The 25,046-nt window shown below is 38.6% G+C and overlaps 1 protein-coding gene across 1 annotated transcript in view; it reads left to right on the top strand.

Moving 5' to 3' along the window:
• The first annotated feature begins 259 nt into the window (after positions 1–259).
• LOC102778695 (uncharacterized) overlaps positions 260–25,046 on the top strand; it is a 29,852-nt gene continuing 5,065 nt past the window's right edge. Inside the window, exons 1-18 of the mRNA XM_087838275.1 lie at positions 260–272; positions 1,957–1,992; positions 2,210–2,476; positions 2,939–3,202; positions 3,325–3,603; positions 4,730–5,005; positions 5,083–5,199; positions 5,357–5,425; positions 5,585–5,635; positions 5,733–5,798; positions 9,207–9,319; positions 9,568–9,912; positions 10,493–10,912; positions 20,635–20,704; positions 21,252–21,287; positions 21,511–21,777; positions 23,128–23,391; positions 23,514–23,792. Coding sequence (XP_087694401.1) covers positions 260–272; positions 1,957–1,992; positions 2,210–2,476; positions 2,939–3,202; positions 3,325–3,603; positions 4,730–5,005; positions 5,083–5,199; positions 5,357–5,425; positions 5,585–5,635; positions 5,733–5,798; positions 9,207–9,319; positions 9,568–9,912; positions 10,493–10,912; positions 20,635–20,704; positions 21,252–21,287; positions 21,511–21,777; positions 23,128–23,391; positions 23,514–23,792 — 3,232 coding nt within the window. The remainder of the gene's footprint in view (positions 273–1,956; positions 1,993–2,209; positions 2,477–2,938; positions 3,203–3,324; positions 3,604–4,729; positions 5,006–5,082; positions 5,200–5,356; positions 5,426–5,584; positions 5,636–5,732; positions 5,799–9,206; positions 9,320–9,567; positions 9,913–10,492; positions 10,913–20,634; positions 20,705–21,251; positions 21,288–21,510; positions 21,778–23,127; positions 23,392–23,513; positions 23,793–25,046) is intronic.

Genomic DNA, 25,046 nt, shown 5'->3' with positions numbered 1-25,046 from the left:
AATGATTCAATAGCTTTTAATAACTCGCCAGCCGAGTCGCTAATTATGCTGTCGGGGCTCGTGCAATCTTGTCCTGTTGCATTGTTAGCATTTGTTTTTGCGGCTTTGTCATGTCCCCTTGGCATTTTGGCCTCCTTTTGCCTTATTCCTCACCAACTACGTTCGCCTTACTCAATTGAGTTGTCTGTTAACGAGTTTTCGGTGTTTTTCTATTCCTGATTATAGGGAGCAGCCACCAAACGCGTCCACTCATTCCGCCATGACACCCGGAAGTCAGAAATGGACAGCAGCACTTTTAAGCTTGATCAGCTGTTGTTAGAATTGATTTAATATTAATTTCTAGTATCAGCTGATGTTTGCTGGAGCCACAGCTGCAAAAAAGCTGCTGGTCATGATATTGGTTTGGTTATCTGGTGAGAGGGAATCATGAAGATAAAACCAGGAGATGTCCTTACTGAATCATCAGAGCTGAACAGGTGATGGAGAAACAGGTTTACCTTTTAGGTGACATAAATGAGTTGAAGGGAAGTTATGAACTGTTTCTGAGAGACAAATAACACCAGGATCCTTTTTAGGTAGTTGACAGCTGGTAACTGTGCAGGTGCGGATCTAGCAAAGTTTTGCCAGGGGGGCCAGGTAGGGCATTAACAGGGAGAGGTGGGCACAAAGAAATACTTTTCTTTCTTATTCTCATTTAAAATGTCTAGCTTTTAAAAAATAATTATCTCAATCTTACAACAAACGATTGATGCATATATACCATCAAAACAGTGTACATCACTGTCACAACAGCGTTTGTTTTCATTCAAAGGCTTTATGATTTTTCCTATAATGGTGGGCCGGTCTCTAGTCAAAATGCCCAGGCCGATTTTTTGTCCCCGTCCAGCCCTGTATGCAGCTCATCTGCAGTCTGGTGTTACTTACATCTTCCTATTCAGAAGGCAGAATTTCCGAGTTACAGTACAGTAAGTTGAGTACAATCAAAGCATCATGACTGCAGTTTTTGTGTTGGATGTAAAAGGCACACATGACGCTGTGACGTAGGCTAGAATCATGGCAGCGGTCAATGACGGTCCAGGCATGGGATTTCTCTCGTGGAAATATGCACATTATCTTTTCCTTTCTATTGGTAGGTGGCACAGTGCACTTGTGGCAAGTAAGCAAGCTAGAAGACTGGCAATCTTGCTGGGTATCCAGTTACGGAAGCAACACATTAACAAGAGAATTCTGAGTAAAACCAAAGTTACTTTCCCTAGTGACTAGTTACTTTGAAAGTAACGAGTAACTTGAAGTAACTGAGTTACTTTTGATAGAAGTAACTAGTAATGTAACTAAGTTACTATTTTAAAGTAACTTACCCAACACTGTAAGTGACACACAGGACAATGAGAGGATGGGGAACAGGTGGCAACACAGGCGGGACAAATCAGACCTAACAACACAAGGGAAGCAAAACCAGACACACTGCACACAGGACAGGGGATATCAAAATAAAACAGGAAACACACGACAGGCACAGAAGCACAACCTTGACACTGAACAGAGAGAACACAAAGCACAGGCACAGGAGTGACAAACTGCGACTATCTATCTATCTATCTATCTATCTAATCTGTGACAGAACTAAACATGAGGGGCACAGGAACAAAACACAAGAACTAGAAATCACAAAACAAACAACAACTAAAACTAGAAATACAGATCCACAAACAATAAGACTAGTAATAATAAACCAGGGGTAGGTACCTGGTTGCCTTTGGTTGCGTTAAGTTTAGTTTAGTTATGTTTCACTTAGGTCTTCTGTGTTAGTCTGTCATGTTTCCTGTCTTCTGGTTCATGTTGTCAAACTTGTGTTGTCATGTCTGCTTTCCTTTTTTATGATGATTGACAACCTACACAGACATATTTGAGTGTCGCTACTTTGATAATGTCCGAAGTTTCTATCTTTATTTTAAGTGCTCTGTACGCTTCTCTGCGCTGGACACACTCAAGGTGACAAAACACTTTTCACATTTTTTGTTTTTTATTTATCTTACTTCTGTTTACATACTACTGTTTCAGTCTTAAGCACTTTACATTTTTCTTTTTATTTATTTATTTATATATCTATCACTATATTTATAATTTTGTGAATATAAACTAAGGTTGTGCCTTCAATAGTACATGAAGTGTTTCAGATTGTTAACTTTGTGGTTGTGTTGGATTCTAGATGCTGTGCTAACTATTGAACCCAGCTGGTCCAGTTTTTTCATCAGAGAGTTTGTTACATTCAAATGTGACATGAATGAAGGAGAAGACACTGACTGGTATTACAAAATCAACAAGGACGGTCGAGTATTTTTCTCCTACAGGCCAAACAAAGATTTCAAATTAGAAATTACATCTACACGTGAAAGTGGTGAATATCAGTGCACTGGTGACAGGGTGAGCTCACGTGATAAAAAGTACAGTAATACTGTCTCTATAACTGTATTAGGTAAGTCTTCAGTGACCGACAGCATAAATGTATGATCCCTGTTCAAATAATCAACTGAACAACATTTAATTAAATTTGTCATTGAAACTTGAACTTGAACCAGGACCACTGTGAAGTCAGTGCGTCAATACTCACAGAATCTGCAAGTTGTCATTAACAAAATTAACAAATTGAGTTTTAACAACAGAATCAATCGTGGATGAAATTAAATTTAATTACATTTCTAAAGGAAAAGAAGAAACATGAAAAGCTTCATGAAGTTTAAAGTGATGATGTTTCTGTTATCTAAACCAACTAACCAGCATTAGTTTACATTCAGGGCCAGAGAATGGACAAACATTTAGACCGTGGTTATTTAGAGATCTACAAATATAAACATAAATATAAACTGTATTTTTTTAATCTTATTATGTTTTTATAATGAATCACATATTTATTTTTCTTCCTCTTTCATATCTGCAGATAGACCCAGGGCCACACTGACAGCAGGAACAACAATCATACCAGTAGGGGGCAGTGTGACACTGACCTGCTCTGTGCAGAGCTCTGATGGATGGAAATATGAGTGGTTCAGACGAACCCATACAACTTCTGAACTTCAAATCAGAGATCAACAAAACAGAGATATCAGAGTATCTCAAGGAGGAATCTACAGCTGCAGAGGAACAAGAGGAAACCCAGTTTACTACACTGATATAAGTGATGATGTCACCATTGAGATAACCTGTGAGTTCAGAAATTTAGTTTGAAATATACATTCACTTATGATTATCAAACACACAATGTTAAGTTTTCTGTGTTGATTTCATGTTTCTATTTGTATCTCAACTGTTAATATGTGTAAACAGTTTCCAGTAAAGTTGTTGTAAAACAACAACCCAACTGGCCTCAGATATTCAGAGGTGAGACGATCACTCTGACATGTGAGGTGCAGGAAGGAGGTGAAACCACTGAGTGGGAGTATGAATGGAGAGGACCCGAGACACCCACACAGTGGACACACAATAATGATGTGACATTCAGTGTTTCTGAGTCCAGCAGTGGAGACTACATGTGTAAGAGTCGACGCAGAGATGACTCATATTCTTCAACAGAGTGGAGTGAAGCCTTCACATTGTCAGCATCAAGTAAGTCATGTTTGTTGTGTGATCTCCATTTGACAAATGTCATCATGGTCAGCACAGGATGAATTCAATGGTCTACAAAGCATGTTACATTGTTAGTCAGACAAAGAGCTGCAGCTGATAGTAGCCTCATTGTAGACAGTTTGTCACCACTTTGTGTCATGAACTTTCAGCTGGTATAGAGACGCCAATGCTGACCTGCTTCTCCATCACCTGAGGACAATAATGACAGAAAAACAAAAACAGAAAAAAACTGACCAGGTGGAAAAATTATTATTACAAACAAACACTGAGGTGATGTCTGTGGAAATACAAAGTGGACTAAATGTGTGGGGTGAAGATGTAGTATATATGCCATATTATATAATCCTTTTTATAATAGATAGTAAGATTTATATATTTTTTTAATTACTGGGTGTCTTTGTGATTAATGGTGTTACAAGAAGTAATACAATATTTTCCTTGTTCAGTTGCATTACTGTTGAAGATTTTTCTTCTTTCTCTTTTTGTCAGGAAATTGATGCTTTCAAAGACTTTATTTAAGAACTTTGCATGAGCAGTGGTGGATAAATCATTGCATTTTGTTGTATTGATGGAACGAACAGTGATTTGTGACTTTTTGATATTAGTGTGTATTTTTGCAACAGGAAGTTTATAGATACAGAGAAATATGTTGATGTGTTTCTTCTGGTCATGTAGGAAGAAGACTATCCGCTAATCAAAGCAAACTTATGATGAACAAATAATCTAAACAAATGACAATGTTTTATGAAAGTCTGAAATTAAAAATCTCATAAATAAAGTGTTTCTATTTCAAATTTCTCTGAGCAGCTACATGGTCTGGGAATTATAAACTTCAATTGGGAAGAAGTTCTGTGTCTTCTGTTGTGGTACTCTTTTATAAATCCAGAGAAGAATCATAATGAAACAGAAAAAAACAAATAAACACTAAAAGAATAAAATGCATTATAGGCATCTGTAAGATTACTCATACCATTTCAGTTTAGTGTTATTGCTTGCTATGTGTTGTTGGAAACTGGAGAGGAGTTTAAACCCCGGTGTAATCCCAGCCTGTGTGTGGGGTATATATTCATATTTTCTTTCTGTCTTTGTTTAAACTCAACAGCAGATCAACCAAAGGCCCAAATAACTTCTGATATGAGAGACATTCCAGTAGGGGGCAGTGTGACCCTGACCTGCTCTGTGAACTCATCATCATCTGGATGGAAATACTACTGGTACAGAGATGAGAACTCGTCTGAACCTCTGACCACACAAGATGCAGTTTTCCACTCAAATGGACAAATCAGTGTCTCACAGGAAGGACTCTACAGGTGCAGAGGAGGAAGAGGAAACCCAGTTTACTACACAGAGGACAGCCAGTCAGTCAGGATTGATCAAAAGGGTGAGTTTATAATATGTTATTACACTTTTTTTTAACTTCTAAATTAAGTTCAGTTTTAAACTTATGTTTCTCCACAGTAGATGTCTCGAGTCCTGAAATCTCTTCATTTCCTGTTCTGATGATCATTGGAGCAATTTCTGGAATTACTTTTATTTTCATCCTGCTCTTGTTGTATTGCTGTAAAAAGTTCAAAGGTGAGATTTTCATATTTATTTCTAATATTACATATTTTATATCTTTAATGATTAAATACACAGATGCAGCATTGAGTCATAAAATGCAAACTGTTCACAAGAATGTATAATCCACAACAACATAAAACAAACATCTAATTTTACATTTTTAATAAAGGTGCTGTTAATGAGCAGACGCTCAGTCAGGATGAAGATCAGCAGCAAGTGTACTCCTCTCTTCTTCATGGTTAGTTTTTCATGCAGTTTCAAATATTCTGATGCTATTTGCAACAAGACTGTACTTAATACAGCTGCTGCAGCTTTTAATATAAATGTTATTTACAAGAACATTTGTGTTTAAATTAGTATCACAGACATGAGGTGATTGATTTTCTCTGACCTGCAGGTGATCGTTGTGTCTATGAGACAGTCAGAAGATGTGAAAACACTGAAAATGGTAAAGTTTACACTTTCATTAATATAGAGCTTGTGGAAGCTGGATGATTATACAATAACTGTGTTTAACATGAAAGTCAATAAGATTCTTATTTCAGGTCCAGCAGAAGGTGATTACACCAATGTCACATCTGTGATTCAGCTCAAAGTCATTAACAAGACAAGTGAGTGCACAAAATGTGAGATGATGAGCATGAGAAAATACATTGATAATTATCATCATTAATAATTACACATAAAATGCTTTCATTTGATCACCTCAACAGGGCAACGTGGTGACCCAGAGGAGAGCTCTGACTACAATAATGTCAATCCAAATTCAGCCACAGCTCTAAAATCTTAACAGCAGCTCTTCAGCTGTTTTTCGATTGTCGATTGAGCCAGCACCGAAAATGTATTTAATGGAAAAGAAAGAAGACTCCACAAGAACCACCTGCAGATCACCCTGTGTGATGCTGCACTTGCCAAAAGACAAACTCTTGCAGCACTCCATCCATGTCAGATAAAGTGACACTGCCAGAGACTTCCCATTCAGGCAAACACCAGACTTCTTGTATCCATCAGATTGCTTGAAATAACTGTACATACTTCTTTCTCCCATCATTTTTTTAAAATTTCTTATACTGTAAATATTCTAATTTTATTGTGAATGTTCATTTTAATCAGCTTTCTCATTATTTAAATCTGTTTCATTATAAGTCAAAATTAGTTTTGTGTTGTTTGGGGTTTTTTTTTTTTTTTACCATTTTTTTAACCCTTTAAGACCGCCAGAGCTTACTTTATTTTTTTACATGCTGCCATTTTGGGAGTATTTCAAGTTGCTATACATCAATACAACTGTTATAGCCCATATTTTAATAATATGTATGCATTATGTCCATAGTAACTACATAAATTGCAAAAAAAAAAGTGCAATAACCTACAAAAAAATTTAAAATTGTTGGGTTTTTTTAAGAGGTTTATCCCTCAAAACTTTAAATACAAAAAAGTTGCAAAAAATAGTTTACAACAACAGGAAATTTATTTTGAGTGTCTTCATAGTTTTATTTTTGAGATACACCAATTTTTATACACTGCAGGAAAAACGAAAAACAATCCTATAATGCAAATTTGCAAAGAAAACAGCATGTGCATCAAAATAAAGTGTTTAAAGCAGTGCAATATGAGTTCTAAGCATCCCAGGAACTATTCAGAAAAGTATAAAGTCAAACATGACTTATAAAAACACCAGTATAGGCTTTTAAGGCCTACAAGTAAAAAAACTACATTTTCCGCGAAAAATGACGTCACTTCCGGTTTCGGGCAGGTCATGTCGGACATGCGATGTCTGCTGACATCTTTTTCAATGTGGGAAGTGTTACGAACAGCTGATCGGATCGGCAAAGCCTGTTTCTGGAATATTATGTTTTTGTTGTTGCAAGTGCTTTTTATGCAGTTTTTGCAAAGCTATATGTGGAAGGAAACCGTGACTTAGGACAAGCTGGTGGCATAAGATGTAAGTACAACTCCTCCGGTTTCATATGGGAAAAAAATTATTGCGCTAGCTCACGTGGTTCTGATTCTACAGGGATTTAAAAATAGTTACGCAAAACCAAGCATGCCTGCTCCAACCGGCTTTAAAGGGTTAAAGAAAGAGAACAATCCGTTTACTGTTTCTGTCATATGATGACTGTGTGGCAGACAGAGCAGGACCTTTAATGCAGAACATGGTAATAAACTTCGAAAAAGAAATCTTGGTTTTATTCTCTGTGACTCACAGAACAAAACAGAACAGACAGAAGACACAACCAAAGAGGCAAGAAACAAGGCGAGACTCAAACAATAAATGCATAAAAGGTAACGTAGGAAGAGGAAACAGGTGGAAGAACAGCTGGCACTAACTGTGGAAATGATGGGGAAAGTAAAGCTGACCACTAACATATAAGAAAAAGGTTACCAAAAGAAAACAGGGAGTAACGAACACCTACCACAGAGACAAAGACTTAACAAGGTATGTGAAACACACTCTCAAAAGTGGAGTACGAGGATTTAACATCTATATGTTTATCTATATGCTATTCTCCAAATAATTAATCATGCTTTATTCTAATTGAAGTATGACCCTAATTAATAGGATGAACAAGAAAACCTAGTTTGATCAATGAAAATTGTTTTAATGTCTGGATTTTGCCTGCACTGGCATCATTCACCTCCAACCTCAACATATTAGTCTCTGTGTGTGAGACTGGCTGCAGAAATGTGGTGAAGATAAGAGTGTGGAAGTCTGTGGCCTGTCATCATGTGTGAGTGTTAAGTAGGTTGGTGATAGTTAATCATGCTTAATACTAATCAGAACCAATATAAAGGGTCTTTCTGGAGGCGTCTGGCTGAATCCATGACACAGAAGAAAGATTAAACTGAAGCAGAACATAAACAAACTATGACCAAGAACTAAACTATAGCCTGATGGTGTAAACACAAAAACATTATATGGTATCATAAATGTATGAAGCAAAAATTAGGCCCAATTACTCAGGATACTGAAGAATATGAATCTCGGTCTGTAACTTAAAGCTGGGTCTAAAGACGCAGCACCATGACAGTCCCTGATCTCCTGCTATGTCACGTTTTCTGTGCAGCCTTAGTCAGCCTAAGAAGTGTGATTTCACCAGAACTGCTGTAATAAGTGAAGAGAAACACAAGGAAACTATGTTAAGCTTGAGAAAGGCAAGTCTACACAGCAGGACACACAGTGTGGGAGCCAGGTTAATATAGTTCAATTTATATTTGCTGTTAAACTTATTTTGGGTAATTAGTAATTTAATAAGTAAATTCATGTTTATAGTGAAACTAAAATTATTTTTGTGTGTTTTGGCTTGGTAAAGTAAAACTTTGAAAATGTTCACTTTAAAGACTAGGTTTATACTTTAAATCTATGCATCATGGATTTATGCAAATAAGTGCACACAGTGCTGGGGGGACGACATAGCAGAGGCAAGACGCTGCAGAGCCACACGGTTTTCCTACCGTAGTTTGTTTGTTGTTGAGAATAACTTAGACCTGATTACGCCTGTAAGACAATTTACATGCTCTGAATTATATTCCTGTTTGTATATTTTCATATCGGAGTCCCGTGGAAGGTTTTTCCTCTTCAAATGAACATACACGAGTGAAGGACGGGGAAACACACAGTACCCCACAGGAACAATTTGCTTGGAAGTTCTATTTTTATAAACGAAAAGAAAAATTGCTGACAGGACAACTAAAAAGAGGAACGATGCTGCCCAGTCTATGGGTTCTGTTCAGGATGAGGAATAATGAAACTATATCCACAGACAAAACATGTTTAAGTGGACAGATTACAAACTGTACAGAGCTTCAGCTGTAGAAAAAATCAAAATAGGACAAGCTTTTATTGCTGTCAGTTGCTGAGGTTTAAAAAGTCCAAAAGGAATCAAAACTAGGAAAACTGACTTATGAACACACAAGTGACTGTGTTTCAAAAATACCCGGGTACATGTGGACGTAGCCTATGACTGTTAGATGCAGACCTTTTTATGTAGCTTGAGAATTCACTGTTGTGCTCATTACAGCAGTGTACATCCCACCCAGCGCTAATACTAAGGAGGCGCTCTGCGAGCTGATCAATGAGCTCCCGAACTCACACTCCGATGGACTGTTTATTATCGCCGGAGATTTCAATCATGCAAATCTCAAATCAGTCCTTCCAAAATTCCATCAACACGTTGACTTTGCCACGGAGGGTAAAACATGCTGGATCTTGTTTACACAAACATTCCCAGCGCGCAGAGAGCGAAGCCCCGCCGCCACCTCGGACACTCAGTCCACTGGTCTATTATGCTAATTCCGGCATACAGACCGCTCATCAGACACTCCAAACTGGTTCTGAGACAGGTGGGAACTTGGCCTACTTGAGCTCTCTCTGCTCTCCAGGACTGTTTTGAGCACACTGACTGGAACATGTTCAGGGAGGCTACAACAAATGGCGACTGGACCAACTTGGAGGAGTACACATCATCTGTGACCAGCTACATCAGGAGGTGCATCGATGATGTCACTTACTCCAGGGATATTATTATACGGACCAACCAGAAAGAGTGGATGACTGCAGAAGTGTGTGACCTGCTAAGGATTCAAGACTCTGCCTTCAGAGCAGGTGACAAGGGGGCCCTGGGAACAGCGAGGGCCAAACTGTCTCAAACCATCAAAGCAGCGAAGCGCGCGCATGGCAGAAAAATCCGCAGCCACTTCCAGGACAGCGGTGACACGCAGTGCATGGTTTGATTCCCAGAATGATGTGCTGGTGAGGAAGTCCAACCCCCGTCATAACGACCAGGTTCTCTGTCTGACCTCTGCTGATGTGAGGAAATTCTTTGCAGAGTTAACCCACATATCCAGATAAAATTCCTGGTAGAGTGCTCAGGGAATGTGCAGACCAGCTGACATATGTCCTCACCGACATCTTCAACCTCTCCCTGAGCACTGCTATTGTCCCAACGGGCCTCAACCACCATCGTTCCTGCGCCAAATAAGTTCCCAGTGTCCTGCCTCAACAACTACCGTCACTCACACCCATCATGATGAAGTGCTTTAAGAGGCTTGTCATGAGGCACATTAAGACCCTGCTGCCACCCACACTGGACCCACTGCAGTATGACTATGGCCCCAACCGGTCAACAGAGAACGCCATCACTATCACCCTACATCTTGCCCTCACCCACCTGGACAATAAGGGCACATATCTTCGAATGCTGTTCATAGACTTCAGTTCAGCATTCAACAGAATCATTCCTCAGCACCTGATTGGAAAACAGCCTGCTGGGCCTGAACACCTCCCTCTGCAAATTGATCCTGGAAGGAGAGGCCTCAGACGGTCTGGATCGGCAACAGCATCTCCAACACCACCACACTGAGCACTGGAGCCCCTCAGGGCTGTGTGCTCAGCCCACTGCTGTTTACTCTGCTGACTCACGACTGTGTAGCAATGCACAGTTCGAACCACCTCATCAAGTTTACCAATGACACGACTGTGGTGGGTCTCATCAGCAAGAACAATGAGTCAGTATACAGAGAGGAGGTGCAACAGCTAACGGACTGGTGTAGAGTCAACAACCTGTCTCTGAACATGGACAAAACAAAAGAGATAAATTTTGAGTTCAGGAGAGCACAGAGAGATCACTGCCAACTTAATGCCAATGGATTCTCTGTGGAGGTCGTCAAGAACAACAAATTCCACCTGGCGGAGAACCTCTCCACAAGTCAGAAACAAATAGAAAAGGTAAACAAGAGGTACAACAGACTCTAACATGCAAACTCGAAACAGAAGGAAACAAATGAGAGGCTAAGAACATAAGAATTGATACAAATACATCAGAAGCAGAACACTAGTGACAATAACCAGAAACTGAAACCCAAGCTCTAGAGATACTTAGGAAATAAATAAATAAATAACATCATGAATAATAATCAAACTAAGAACCAGAAGGAATGTCCCATATGAAGAAACACACAGACCAGTTGGATGCGAGTTAACATCCTACATGATACGCAGAGGTGAGTAGTAACGAGTTACATTTACTCCGTTACATTTACTTGAGTAAGTTTTTTTTTAAAATGTACTTTTAAAGTACCTTTTTTGCACGATACTTTTTACTTTTACTTGAGTACATTTGTGAAGAAGAAACGGTACTTTTACTCCACTACATTTGCAAAATTTGACTCGTTACTTTTTAAAAAAATAATTAGTTTAACACATTAGATAACATGCCGCCAGTGGAGTTTCCAGTAACTTTTTTACCAATGAGATGTGGCCATGCAGTCACATGACCAGTTTGAAACTGTGGCGGGCAGAGCGGTCCAAGCATTTCAAAGTACGGGACACACGGAAAGAAGAAACATGAAAACATGGCAGAGCCAGTCGTCTACGCTAGAGCTGAAGAGGATGAACAGCATTTTCCTCACATACAAAGAATGTTTTGCTTAAAAGCAGTACAAAAGAACAGCTATGTCTTCAGTGTCGGTGTCTTCAGTGAGAGCCAAAACAAACCAACTTTTCAGCGTGAAACAACTCAACTCGTGTAACCTGAGGAAACGGTAAGTTTTCTCTAAATATCTTTTTAGCTGTGGTTAGCTGGATGTCAGTCTTATGTTACAGCAGCTGTGTCAAGCTCGAGCTGCAAGTCTTGTTTTCGGCACTACGTTGTAGTGAGACAAGTTTGTGGGTGTTTTGTGCAGCTTCGGCTGTCCTGTCAACTGCTCGCTGGTTAGCCTATAAGCTAACAGCTAGCCTGGTTAATGACGCTAGAGTTCCACGCACATGCAAACAGCTCGTCTCTACTGCTTTAACTGTTCAAACAGAAGGCAATACTGCGGCTGGCAGGGTTTATTATGTGAAACAGCAGCTTGTTTAGTTTAAACAGTCTGCATTAAGCTGGGCAAACAATGTGTGATTTTTTTTTCAGTCAAGTTATTCAGCTCCTGCTCAAACTGTACAATTAAATCTCAGGGGTGATCATACAAAATCTGTCTCTCGCTCTCCCTCTTTGTGTCTTTCACTCACTCACACAGACACACACACACCGTCAACTTTGCTAAATTACTAATGAAAAAATTTGACCAGGCAGCTGTGATTGAGCAGCAAAGTCCATCCAGCTCTTTTCATGGTTGTTGTAGTCGTGATAATTTTGTGAGGCCACATTGAAAAGCCTCGGATACGTAAGCGTAGAGCTGCCACCGTTAGTACAATATACCTTTCACGTTTGAACAATATAATATCACGTTATTACAATGTACATAATTATCACGTTCATACAATATCAATATTATATTGTACGAACATGACGAACATCGTGAGGTGTTAACTGCTTTTCGTTACCCCATGTATACTACACAATGCACACACAATTAAGGCAAAACTTGGGCCGATCCCGAAAACGGTTGCGCGACTGAAAAATCGGCTCAAAATGGGCCAAAGATCGCACAGTGTATGGGCAGCTTTTGGAGGCTAGCTCCAAACAAACATCTGCAGCTTGGCAGTGTATACAGCACTATAATGACCAGACCTAATTGTTTTGAAAACCTTACATCTTTCCACAGGTCTCCACTTCATCAGACATCACCTAGACACAGAGCTGGATGAGGCCAGCACAAACAGCGGCCTATTCAACAAAGATGATGGATCCATGGGGTCAGGAAAGCCAGAAGCAGGGGAGCTGGAGAGGTACCATTCATGTCCATTCACTGGAGGTGTGGATCTATTGCATGGTGTTCCTCACATCAAGAAGCTGTCGATCAAAGTCAATACAGCTCTTTCTGCATCTGGAGCTTATGAAGGACTTCTCAGTCATGCAGGACTCCTGTTCACTGCTAAACAGTTACAGCTTCACAGAAAGAACATTGAGAGCAAACTGCTGCTGAAGCTTAACCATCACTTCACTGAGTGAAGAAATGGCACAATTTTGCTAAATATGCAGAAATAGATGCACTCCCATACAACTTATGGTAAACTGAGCTGCCTTGTATGAACATATGTTGAAGATGCCTCATTCTGTTTTCTCTGAGGCTGCTGTGCCATTTGGAGCAAAAATGAATATAAAGTTTACAGCATATCTTGTTACTGGAAATTGTTTGCACTGTTTATATGTTTATATTATTTACTGTAGGTATTGGTGAAAAAAGCTTTATGTTGTAAAAACTGAAATCTGGAAATTAGAATTGTTGTGCCTTATTTTGTTGATCTTTTTACATATATTCCTTTTGAAAATGGTAAAATTTGTATATTTATTTATTTCTGTTTGTCTGATAGCATTTATTTATAAAATAAATCGGACATTTCAAACAGTTACTCGCTACTTGAGTAGTCTTTTCGCCAAGTACTTTTTTACTCTTACTTGAGTAACTTTTTGACAACTACTTTTCACTTTTACTTGAGTAATAATATTTTACAGTAATGCTACTCTTACTTGAGTACAATTTTTGGATACTCGACCCACCTCTGATACGATGAGGAAGTATACTCAAAAACAAACTACTGATAATCAGTTATAATATTTAAATCCCCGCTAAGATGGATCAATTACAAAAAACTATAGATACAAGAGTAAATTTTCCCAACATGGCTGAAAATACTATTTAACGTGCAGCTTTAGATGACAAACTCATTATACACATAAAACAAAATCTCTACAAACTCTAAAAGACAAAATGCAGCAGCACAATCAGGGAAACACACAGCAGCAGGCCTCTCTTCATCCCTGTTTAGCACAGGTGAAAAACACATAAATAGGTGTTATAATGGATAAAAGTCAGATTCAATTACTATTTTTCCCTTTAAAAGTAATCAAAAGCACTTTGGGGACGTTTAGCTCTAAAAACTAACACTTAGTAAAGCAACACCAAACTTAAACTTATAAGTTAGTACAGGGAGAGGAGCTACAGAGAATGTGCCTTACCAGTAGGGTTGCCAACCGTCCCTTAAAAAACGGAATCGTCCCGTATTTAGAAACAAAAGTACACGTCCCGTATTGAGCTAATAAGGGATGCACTTTGTCCCGTAATACAGTGAGAATCAAAAGTAGTCTATAAGTTTTAATGTAATTAACGCTTTGTTTGAAAACATAATTCCCAGCCCCGCCCCTGCTTTGTGACCAATGAGCTGACATCACACTTATGACAATTCGAGTATGACAATTCAGATTACCGCTCATCTCATTGGTTGAGGAAAGGTCGCTTGCGGAGAAAATACCGGAAGACAACAGATGACCACAACAAAAAGCATGGCCAACAGGGAAACAAACGCCGACACTGCGGTGCAAGTCTCAGACGACAGTACACCTGAAGCTGGGCAAACACTGTGCGATTTTCAAACTGCACGATTGGCTCGCATGGGTTATAAGTTCGTAGGTCACGATGCAGGGTCTCACACTATACCGCCCGATGCTCTGATGCGACCTGAGTCACACTGTGCCTCCATAAAATGAAGGTTATAACAGAAAATCTGTCGCTCGCTCTCCCTCTCTGTCTTTCACTCACACAGACACACACCGCCATCAACTTTGCTAAATTGCTAATGAAAAACACTGATCAGGCAGCTGTGATTGAGCAGCAATGTAAATCCAACTATTTTCACGGTTGTTGTGGTCGTGATAATTTGGTGATGCCACATCGAAAAGGCTCGGATGAGCTTTCCAAAGTTCTACAAGTTGTGCCTCCATCGCTTGTGTCCAGATCACACGCTGCACAGCCGTGCTGCTCCGTCTTTTTCACCAACGTTTACGTGTTTGCGCGTGAGCAGTGTGAGCGGCTGCGGTGACACCCTCACGAGCGATTGATGATCGGGAGCTGGTCGTGAGGTGTTAATCGCTTCTCGTTACCCCACGTATACTACACGATGCACGATGAAGGCCAAAATCGGGCCGATCACCAAATTGGTCGCACGACTCAAACATCGGCTCAAAATGGGCCAAAAATCGCACAGTGTGAGCCCAGCATTAGACCAGCATTAGACCAGCAATGTTTGTTCCTCTCAGAGAAAGAAAAAAAGGCTGCAAAAGTGCAGGGAAGAATGGGAAAAGCAAAACACCTGGCTGGAAAAGTGCACGATAACACCTATAAAGCGCACTGCACTGTGTGCCGTCGCACTTTTTCCATAGGCGTGCTTCTAATGGTGGGCACATGAAGAACATGAGGGGCGTGAAAGCTCGGGGAACCCTTAGCCAATTTTTGTCCACCAGGCCACGGCAGAAGCAGATATGGTATGTAAACACTGGTTTGTTTGTTTTTAAACCCTCTGGTTAAGGTTAAAATGGGCATGTGCAGTGAATATCAGCGCTAAGTGGCCAGAAGTGTGATAATATAATTTATTTTGTGTAGTAAACAACTGCAAGGATAGATGATTACAACAAATAGATGAGTAATACATAAAAGTAATACATAGATGAATAATGATGATGAGTTATGATGCGTAATCATGGGAACAAGTGGGTTTACAAATGGGAGCAAAAGCTGAAATAATGCCTCTGCTGAAGCCAATTGCACTAAATGCACTAAATGTGCACTGTTACAAGAATATTTTTCTTTCTATTGTTTTCTATTAATTTATATAATTTTAAGTTAAGCAGGACAGAGTTCTTTTAAAGAAAGATTTACTTTTATTATCAAAAGTTAAGCATGACAGGCTTCTGTTTAAGAAAGAGACCTGTTTTATTGTGTTAATGTTGTCATTTTGAGCTAAAAATAAATGCCTAAATGATTTTTGTTTCCCATGTGTTGATATCACAAAGAATACGCATCTACTTAAATCAAATTCAAGTCAAATGGTTAAAAAAAATAATTTCACACACAAAAAAGAGCTAAAAAATTCACCACACTGGGAAGGGTGAAGACAACTGGGTCGCCTGGGCCTGGCCACGAGGTGTCCCTTATTTATTTCTCAGGGAGTTGGCAACCCTACTTACCAGTGTGGAGATCCCAGATACCAGTGTCCCTCTAATTTTTCACGTGTCTGAGCGAACACACAAACTCCGTGAGTGATCCCTTTGACCACTGTGAGCGACATCAGACGTGTGCACTGTCGTCACGCCGGCATCTTATCCATCCAAGTTACATGGTTTATTAAGATAATCAAATTACAGCATTTACATTTATGTTAGACTACTTTTAATTAACTGCTTTAGCCCACTTACAATAAAAATTAATAAATAAATCTTTTATGTTAACACTATTGGAAGTAAAAATAACTTGAACTCCAATTTTGAAAACACAACTTACTTTTTTTATTATTATTTTTTTTTTATAAAGCTCTGACTTGTATTATGAGTCTGTGGTCTGGGAGACAGTCTGTAACTCTCTGTCTGCAAAATACAGTATATAATGACCAATGTTGGGCAATTAATTATATAGTTACTTTTTCAAAAAAGTAACTGAGTTATGCAAACAACAAAGGTTTACCTAAAAATGCAGCCAAGGCATTTTTAAATAAACATTTCAAACTATTTACAGAACAATCAGCTGTTCTGCATCAAATTTGATGCCACACAAATTATTTGTGCCACTCCAAAAAATATTTCTGTCCACTATGAGATAAAGGAGAACAACAGCCTGATACCTGCAGGCCTGACAACAGGAGATGTATCACTCCTGTAACACAGGAAAGCAGTCGCCTCATTGTTTCGACACACACAACAAAACTATTGATTACACTACACACTGACTACACAAGATTTGCGCTGAACGTCTCAAATCTCTCACATCTCAAAACACCGCCGTCACTAATACTTCCCCCGTTTCTTAACAACAAGATGCCACGTTGCCATGTCATTTTTTGATCGGTCAACATGGTACTTTTTTTGACCAATAGGAAAGGGGGGAGTGTTTTTGATTACAGGCTTTTGAGCCTTTTTTCTTATAAAACGTCGTTTTTACCGTTTATTCCCGCAGTAAATATAAACAATGACAGTATACAGGAAGAAAACCAAACGTTGCATATTTTTTATCATAACTCTGGCTTTATGTGGCCTATCAACACAATTTAAAAACTGTTATAAAGTCCACACTTTTTCCGTCAATTGTTCCGTCTGTCCTGCTCACATCTCCAATGGTTGTACACGTTGTCATTAACGTGGCTTCACTCCACATAAGCCACGCCGCTTTGCTAGCTAAAACACTGGTGTGTCGGCACATAAGGACGCTGTCATAGCCTGTCAATGACGTTGATTGGCTACGTATATACCCATCGGCTGAACTATGGGATAAGGTGGCATCGTTCTAATCCCATATGGGAGCAGCCAGTCACTCACTGACTAACACTGCAAAACAGGATTGTTGAAGTATTAATTTTAATTTCAATTCAGGTTTTTTTTTTTTTTTTTGTGCGCAACGCAGATTTTCTGTGTGCAGAGACTGTGCCAACAGTGCGCAATTGCGCAAGTGCGCAGCTTAGAGGGAACATTGGTGGAGATCATACAACGTTTGCTGTGTCCCAATTCAGGGTCTGCACGCTTGAAGTACGCATTTTAAGTGCGATTACGTCACCGCCACGCGACGACGGCTGTCCCAATTCAAAGTGTACTTCAAAAGCATACTCCAAATGCGCCGTCGATTTCCCCAAATATCAAGCGTGGTCCGGTGCACGCTTCATGGTCCCATATATCCCACAATTCATAGCGCGGCGGTGGGTGTGGATAATTTTGCCGCAAAATACAGCAGAAGGGAGCGGCCGAAGAGTGAACTGTCAAAAGTAAGTACTGGATATGACGTCACTTATTTATGTGCGAATGTTCAATAGCGAAGAACATTAAAACATTGCCGTTGGCCACATGTCGGCAAAGTTATGTAACATTAGTGATGTTTGTACTTTCAGCCTCTATATATCTATATCTATCTATCTATATATATATATATATATATATATATATATCATAATAATCTGACAATACTATATTATTATATATATATACTATATATTATTGGCCATGATATATATACATTACCACAGTGAGATGACTTTAGTCTCATGAACAACATTAGCTAATTGTTATTTACTCACTAATCTTGTAATGACTGTTCAGTACAGAAATGAAGCCCAACAATCATGTTTTCCAGTCCTGTGGTCTCAGCCTCAGATACTCAACTAATCAAAGTGATGTCATGACAAAAATGAATGACCAACAAAACATTTTTTTTTCTCCTTCATTTATGTCACACAATCTCGCGTTTCTCGCGGTTAGTATCATGGTTGCTAGGCAACCTGAACAGCGCAACACAGGCTAGACCATCCCATTTCACAAGCCTCTCACTTCCGCACTTCTCATACTCATAGTACGCACCGTACGTAGTACGCGTAGTGCGCGTACTTCAAGCGTGCAGACCCTGAAATGGGACACAGCCTCTGGCTGGGAACCTCCACATATGCAACATGTTTGCTAGCGGTGTCCCACTGACTAATGCCCCCGAAAACATTGACATGTGGAACCTTATTATTACAAAAATTCAATTTAAATAATAAAAAATAAAATCTATGCAATGCAGTTTTTTAAAGTTCACTGTGACTCACACATTATTACATAGTATATTATAGCTGCAGCTACATACTATATATATATACATATAAATAACATTATGATTTATGATCTGCTTCAAGATATGTTCTCTAACTGCACCTTTAGAGGAAGCTAATGTCTTCCTTCTCATTCTCTCCGTCACTACCCAGAGCTTGTGACCACACAAGGGTAGGAAGATAACTCCGCTCTCACTTCACTACACCACACTGGTCCTGCATCCATATCACTGCAGATGTCAATTCAACCCAATCCACCTGCCAATCTCCCACTCCACTCTTGCCACAAGATCCTTCAAATCCTGTGCTTTGGGCCAGAACTCATCCCTAAACCACAGTTACTACTCCAACAATTTTCCAGTGTCAATCACGGCTCAGAGTTGGAGGTGCTGATTCTCATTCCCTCCTCTTCACACTCAGCAGCAAATCGCCTCAATACGAGCTGGAGTCCACCATCTTATGAAGTAAGGAGATCAGTAAGCACAACTGTATTTCACCAATAACTGAACTTTATCAGATTGCCATGGTAACGCTGCCTTGCTGAACTGCTTGCTTCCTCTTATTGCTTCCTTTATTTGACTTACAGCGTTAATTCTGTAAAACACATTCAAGTCTATAAACAGCTGCTGTGTTTGCAGCTTTGCTCTGCTATCTAAAAATGTAGCCATGGAAATGAGTAACTAAGTGTGTAAGTGTGCTTTTTAGTTAACAAGTGTAGCTAAAAGGCACTGTCGTTATTTATTAATACAGCAGTTACAACTACTTGTAAGAAAACAGAGAGGAGCTGAGAAAGGGGGCAGGACTTCATCTCGTCTCACGGTCACTTCTGGTTAAGGACACATTTCTATTTTAACTTGTGCACGCTTACTTTCTGTGAGTGAATTTATGACTAATCGATGATGTCACCACAGTGGAAAGATATGTTAAAGGAATCTGCATTAGTTTAATGAAATAAAAACAAAATTACTGTCAGTTATTGATTTCACTGCTGTGTGAGAAAGTGTGTGGATTACCAACATCTGCTGTGAACATTTGCTGTCAGTAAGTATGACATCTCTGTTTATCAGCTGGTATGGGGGCTCACCTCAAATCTATTTAATGTATATTTGAAGCAATGTAATAATTTTGTGCATCAATATTTAGTGTATCGTCATCTCCTTGTAAAGGAGCAGCAGCAAACTCAATGACTACATCTGTGACAGGAAGGGAATGGTAAAAGTTTATTGTCTTGGTTGTGTTTAATCAGTCGTCTTCATTTATGCATCTACTGCAGTTTAAAACGATCTGAATGATGTATACATGTAGTGTTTATGAGGGTAATTATTATTGGTGATAAAGCTCCTAATAATCAAACCAAGCATACAAGCAGCAGACAAAGGCAACAAAATATCCGTCGCTGTTTCTATCAGACCTCAGTCAAATTTTAATGCATGTAATGCACAAGTCTGGAGTTATTACAGTATATACAAAAAGTCCATAGACAGCACTCTAAGCAACCAGGAAAAACTCATTACTAACCTGTTACTTTATTATCTAATGCTTGATAGATACTTGTTAGCAATCTGAATCTGAACAATGTTTCTCGTTGTGTTTCTGGGCTGTAAAATGAACTAAAGTACTTCACATTTAAAGCTTGTCTTTGACTTGTGTTTTTCTCATTTTGGGCAGTCAGTCAAGCTATTGTTGTTTAGTTTCAGTGTATATATTTTTTTTTTTTTTTTTTTTTTTTTTTTTACAGCCGTTCTGATAAAAATCTGCCTGATATGTTTCTGCAGGAGAGTATAAATGTATCACATGATGTTGTGGTTAGACTATGTTAAGTTGGTATTTCTGTGTAAAAGGAAGGAAGCAGAGAGAAGAAGTATTAAAACCTCTTTGTTTCCTTCACAGCTCTTTGGTATCTGCTGTGCTGCTGCTTCACTCTCTCTCTTTACAGAAAGTTGTAGAAGTTTTCAGACGTGTCACTGCTGGATGTGAGGATGGGAGCCACTTTGCTCTGTGAGCTGGGCCTATTCTGTGAGTACATCACTGACTCCTATTGTTTGATTCATACGGATCCATAAACATGTTTTAGTAAGAAGAACAGAGCATCAGTCATCAGACAAATTCTTGTTGACAGAAGTGACCCACTGCAATGTGTCAATGACATTAATTTTTGAGATTTTTTTCTAATATACAAAGTAAATACTGGGGAGATCATTTCCGTTTTGGAACCCAGTCTTTCATCTGTTGCCCAAAGAGGATGGACTGTACCATTTCAGGTCATGTGATCAGAGGACTCTCATGTTTTGTTATTAACATGTTTGTTTGTAGACTGGATTAGATTTTAGTGCACTGATTCAGATCATAGTAGACATAGAACATCTCCAAGTGTTTTAAGGAGCTTGGTCAGAAAGCCACTGGACTTTAAACCCTAGTGGGATTGTCCATTAAGAAGGTCATTAACTCTCTATTGATCATGTGCCTCAAGAAATGAGACACTCCATTACCAACAGTGTTTTATTTATGTTACATTTTGGTGTCTTTAGTTTGATAATGTCTGAAGTTTCTGTCTTTATTGTAGTGCTCTGTACGCTCCTCTGCAGTGGAAATGCTCAAGGTGACTGAACAGTTTTTCCCTTTTCAATTTCTTCCTTTTTTTTTAAAGATTATTCTCAACCTGTATGACTCTAATGCAGATCCTATTTGTGTTTCTTTTTATTTACTTGTCACTGTATTTTCATTTTGTGTGAATATAAATAAAGTGTTATCAATCAATGTTTTGCCTTGAGCATTAAATAAGTGTTTCAGATTGCTAATTGTCTGTTTGTGTTGGATTCTAGATGCTGTGCTAACTATTGAACCCAGCTGGTCCAGTTATTTCATTGGAGAGGTTGTTACCTTCAACTGTGACATGAATGAAGGAAAAGACACTGACTGGTATTACGCAATCGACAAGGATGGTCGAGAGTATGTCCGCTCCAGCAAATACAAAGACTACACATTCAAAATTAGATCTACAGGTCACAGTGGTGAATACCAGTGCTATGGCAGCTCAAAGTGGTCAGATTATACAAAGATCAGTAGTGCTGTCTCTGTAACTGTATTAGGTAAGTCCTCAGTAATTAATAATGTGATGATTCCAGTTAAAATACTCATCTGAATTATAAAAAATATGTGTTTAATAAATGTTTCATTGAAACTATTTTATTTACGATGTATTGAAACTTTAACCAAGACCATTGCATTTTAACTTTTCTAACTTTGTTCACAGTACACACTACAACCAAAATACTCATGTGCATGTTTTACTGTATAACAAGAATAACTGTCGATGAAATTTAATTTAAATAATGAAAAAAGAAACATCAAAAGCGCCATATAATTTAAGGTGACGATGTTTCTGTTGTCTAAATGTGAAACCAGGCAGATCCCTCTGAACCCATCAGTGTGTTTCCTTTTTGTTTACATTCAGTGTGACTTCTTCAGGCCAAAGAATGGACAAACATTTGTACTGTGCTTATTTAGAGATCTACAACCTGAATTACCCGACTAACCTCAAAATTGTAGCTCTCTCACCATGTTAGAAAAAATTAAAATTATCTTAAACTGAATTAAAAAAATAAATTTAAATTAGGATTAGGATTCAACTTTATTGTCATTAGGCATCGATAAATACAGGGTAAGGAAATACAGTTTGCATCTGATCAGAGAGCAAGAGTAGTAAGTGCTAAAAAATAGGAGCAATTATATACAGATAAGGGTAGTATAAATAAATGGTGGGATAGTTATGAACAGATTATGTACAGAGAGAGCAAATATACAGATGACCTACAGACATGTGTACAGATATACAGATGATCTGTATAGTATACAGATGTTCTGTATTGCTATACAGACGGGCAGAAATACAGATGTACTATGAACAAATATAAAGCTTTGCTAAATTTATACAGATGTGCTACATATGGTAAACAGATCTACAAAGTGCTATGAATATATTCACAGTGGAAGCGTAGCGCTCTGAACAGACTATAATAGTAAACAGTGTACGCACTATACCAGAGACTATACTGGTTCAGTGTCCTAAACTATAGCAGTAACCAATGTAAGGATATTCTGAATGTTGAGAATGAATGACAGTCATGATCATGGTCATTAGGAGGGATAAGTGGGTGTGGATGGAAAGGTTCAGCAGGGGACTGAGTTCAGTAAGGTGACAGCTGTGGGGAAGAAGCTGTTCATAAACCTGCTGGTTTTAGTCTGTAGGGTCCTGTAGCGTCAGCTGAAGGGGAGGAGCTGGAAGAGTTTATTGGCAGGATGAGAGGAGTCCCTGAGAATGATGCGTGCTCAGCAAAGACATCTCTTCTTGGAAGTTGGAATTTAAATAAAATAAAAACATATTTTAAAATGTTGTTCAATGGCTGTGTATTTTCTTTTCTTCTTTTTCATAACTGCAGATAGACCCTGGGCCACACTGACAGCAGGAACAACAATCATACCAGTAGGGGGCAGTGTGACACTGACCTGCTCTGTGCAGAGCTCTGATGGATGGAAATATGAGTGGTTCAGACGAACCCAAAGAAACTCTGAAGTTCAAATCAGAGATCAACAAAACAGAGATATCAGAGTATCTCAAGGAGGAATCTACAGCTGCAGAGGAACAAGAGGAAACCCAGTTTACTACACTTATGAAAGTTATAAAGTCACCATTGAGAAAACCAGTGAGTTCAGTAATTTAGTTTGAAATATACATTCACTCATGATTATCAAACATACAATGTTAAGTTTTCTGTGTTGATTTCATGTTTCTATTTGTATCTCAACTGTTAATATGTGTAAACAGTTTCCAATAAAGTTGTTGTAAAACAACAACCCAACTGGCCTCAGATATTCAGAGGTGAGACGATCACTCTGACATGTGAGGTGCAGGAAGGAGGTGAAGCCACTGAGTGGGAGTATGAATGGAGAGGACCCAGGACACCCACACAGTGGACACACAATAATGATGTGACATTCAGCGTTTCTGAGTCCAGCAGTGGAGACTACATGTGTAAGAGTCGACGCAGAGATGACTCATATTCTTCAACAGAGTGGAGTGAAGCCTTCACATTGTCAGTATCAAGTAAGTCATGTTTGTTGTGTGATCTCCATTTGACAAATGTCATCATGGTCAGCACAGGATGAATTCAATGGTCTACAAAGCATGTTACATTGTTAGTCAGACAAAGAGCTGCAGCTGATAGTAGCCTCATCGTAGACAGTTTGTCACCACTTTGTGTCATGAACTTTCAGCTGGTATAGAGACGCCAATGCTGACCTGCTGCTCCATCACCTGAGGACAATAATGACAGAAATACAAAAACAGAAAAAAATTGACAAGATGGAAAAATTATTATTGTAAGCAGACACTGAGGTGATTTCTGTGCAAATACAAATTGGACAGAATATGTGCGCCAAAGATGTAATATATAAGCCATATTATATTATCCCTTTTTTTAGATAGTAAGATTTATGTTTTTTCTTTAATTACTAATCGTCTTTGTGATTGATAGAGTTACAAGGAGTAATGCAATATTTTCCTGGTTCAATTGCATTACTGTGGGGTGAGGCATCCTAGAGAGAAAGTGACTTTGTGACAACAATCAACATTTTTAGTGACTGACTTTTTGGTTTGTTTTGCCAACCAAGGTGAACTGTGTGAATATTCTTCTTCTTTCTTTATTTGTCATGAAACTAATGCTTTCAAACACTTTATTTAAGAACTTTGCATGAGCAGTGGTGGATAAATGAATCCATTTTGTTGTATTAATGGAACAAACGGTGATGTGTGAGTTTTTGATATCAGTGTGTATGTGTTCAACAGGAGGTTTATAGATACAGAGATATGTTGATATGTTCCTTCTGATCATGTAGGAAGAAGACAATTTCCTAATCAAAGCAAACTTACCATGAAAAAATAATCTAAACAAATGAAAATGTTTTATGAAAGACTGAAACTAAAAATCTCATAACTAAAATGTCTGTATTTCAGATTTCTCTGAGCAGCTACATGGTCTGGGAATTATAAACTTCCATTAGTAAGACGTTCTGTGTCTTCTGTTCTGAAAATAAGAAGGAATCACACAGAATAATCACAAGTATTATTTTATAAATCCAAAGAAGAATCATAATGAAACAGAAAAAAATAAACACTAAAAGAATAAAATGGATTATAGGCATCTGTAAGATTACTCATACCATTTCAGTTTAGTGTTATTGCTTGCTATGTGTTGTTTGAAACTGGAGAGGAGGTTTACAAGAGGTAACATTAATGCAGACAACATCAGGGCAGTGTGATCCCAACCCATGTGTGTGGGGTATATATTTATATTTTCTT

The sequence above is a fragment of the Neolamprologus brichardi genome, chromosome 3 (genome assembly GCF_056152115.1).
Source record: "Neolamprologus brichardi isolate AB-2024 chromosome 3, ASM5615211v1, whole genome shotgun sequence".
Lineage (NCBI taxonomy): Eukaryota > Metazoa > Chordata > Actinopteri > Cichliformes > Cichlidae > Neolamprologus > Neolamprologus brichardi.
The sequence above is the reverse complement of the archived record's forward strand: the minus strand, read 5'-3'. Positions and strand labels throughout refer to the sequence as shown.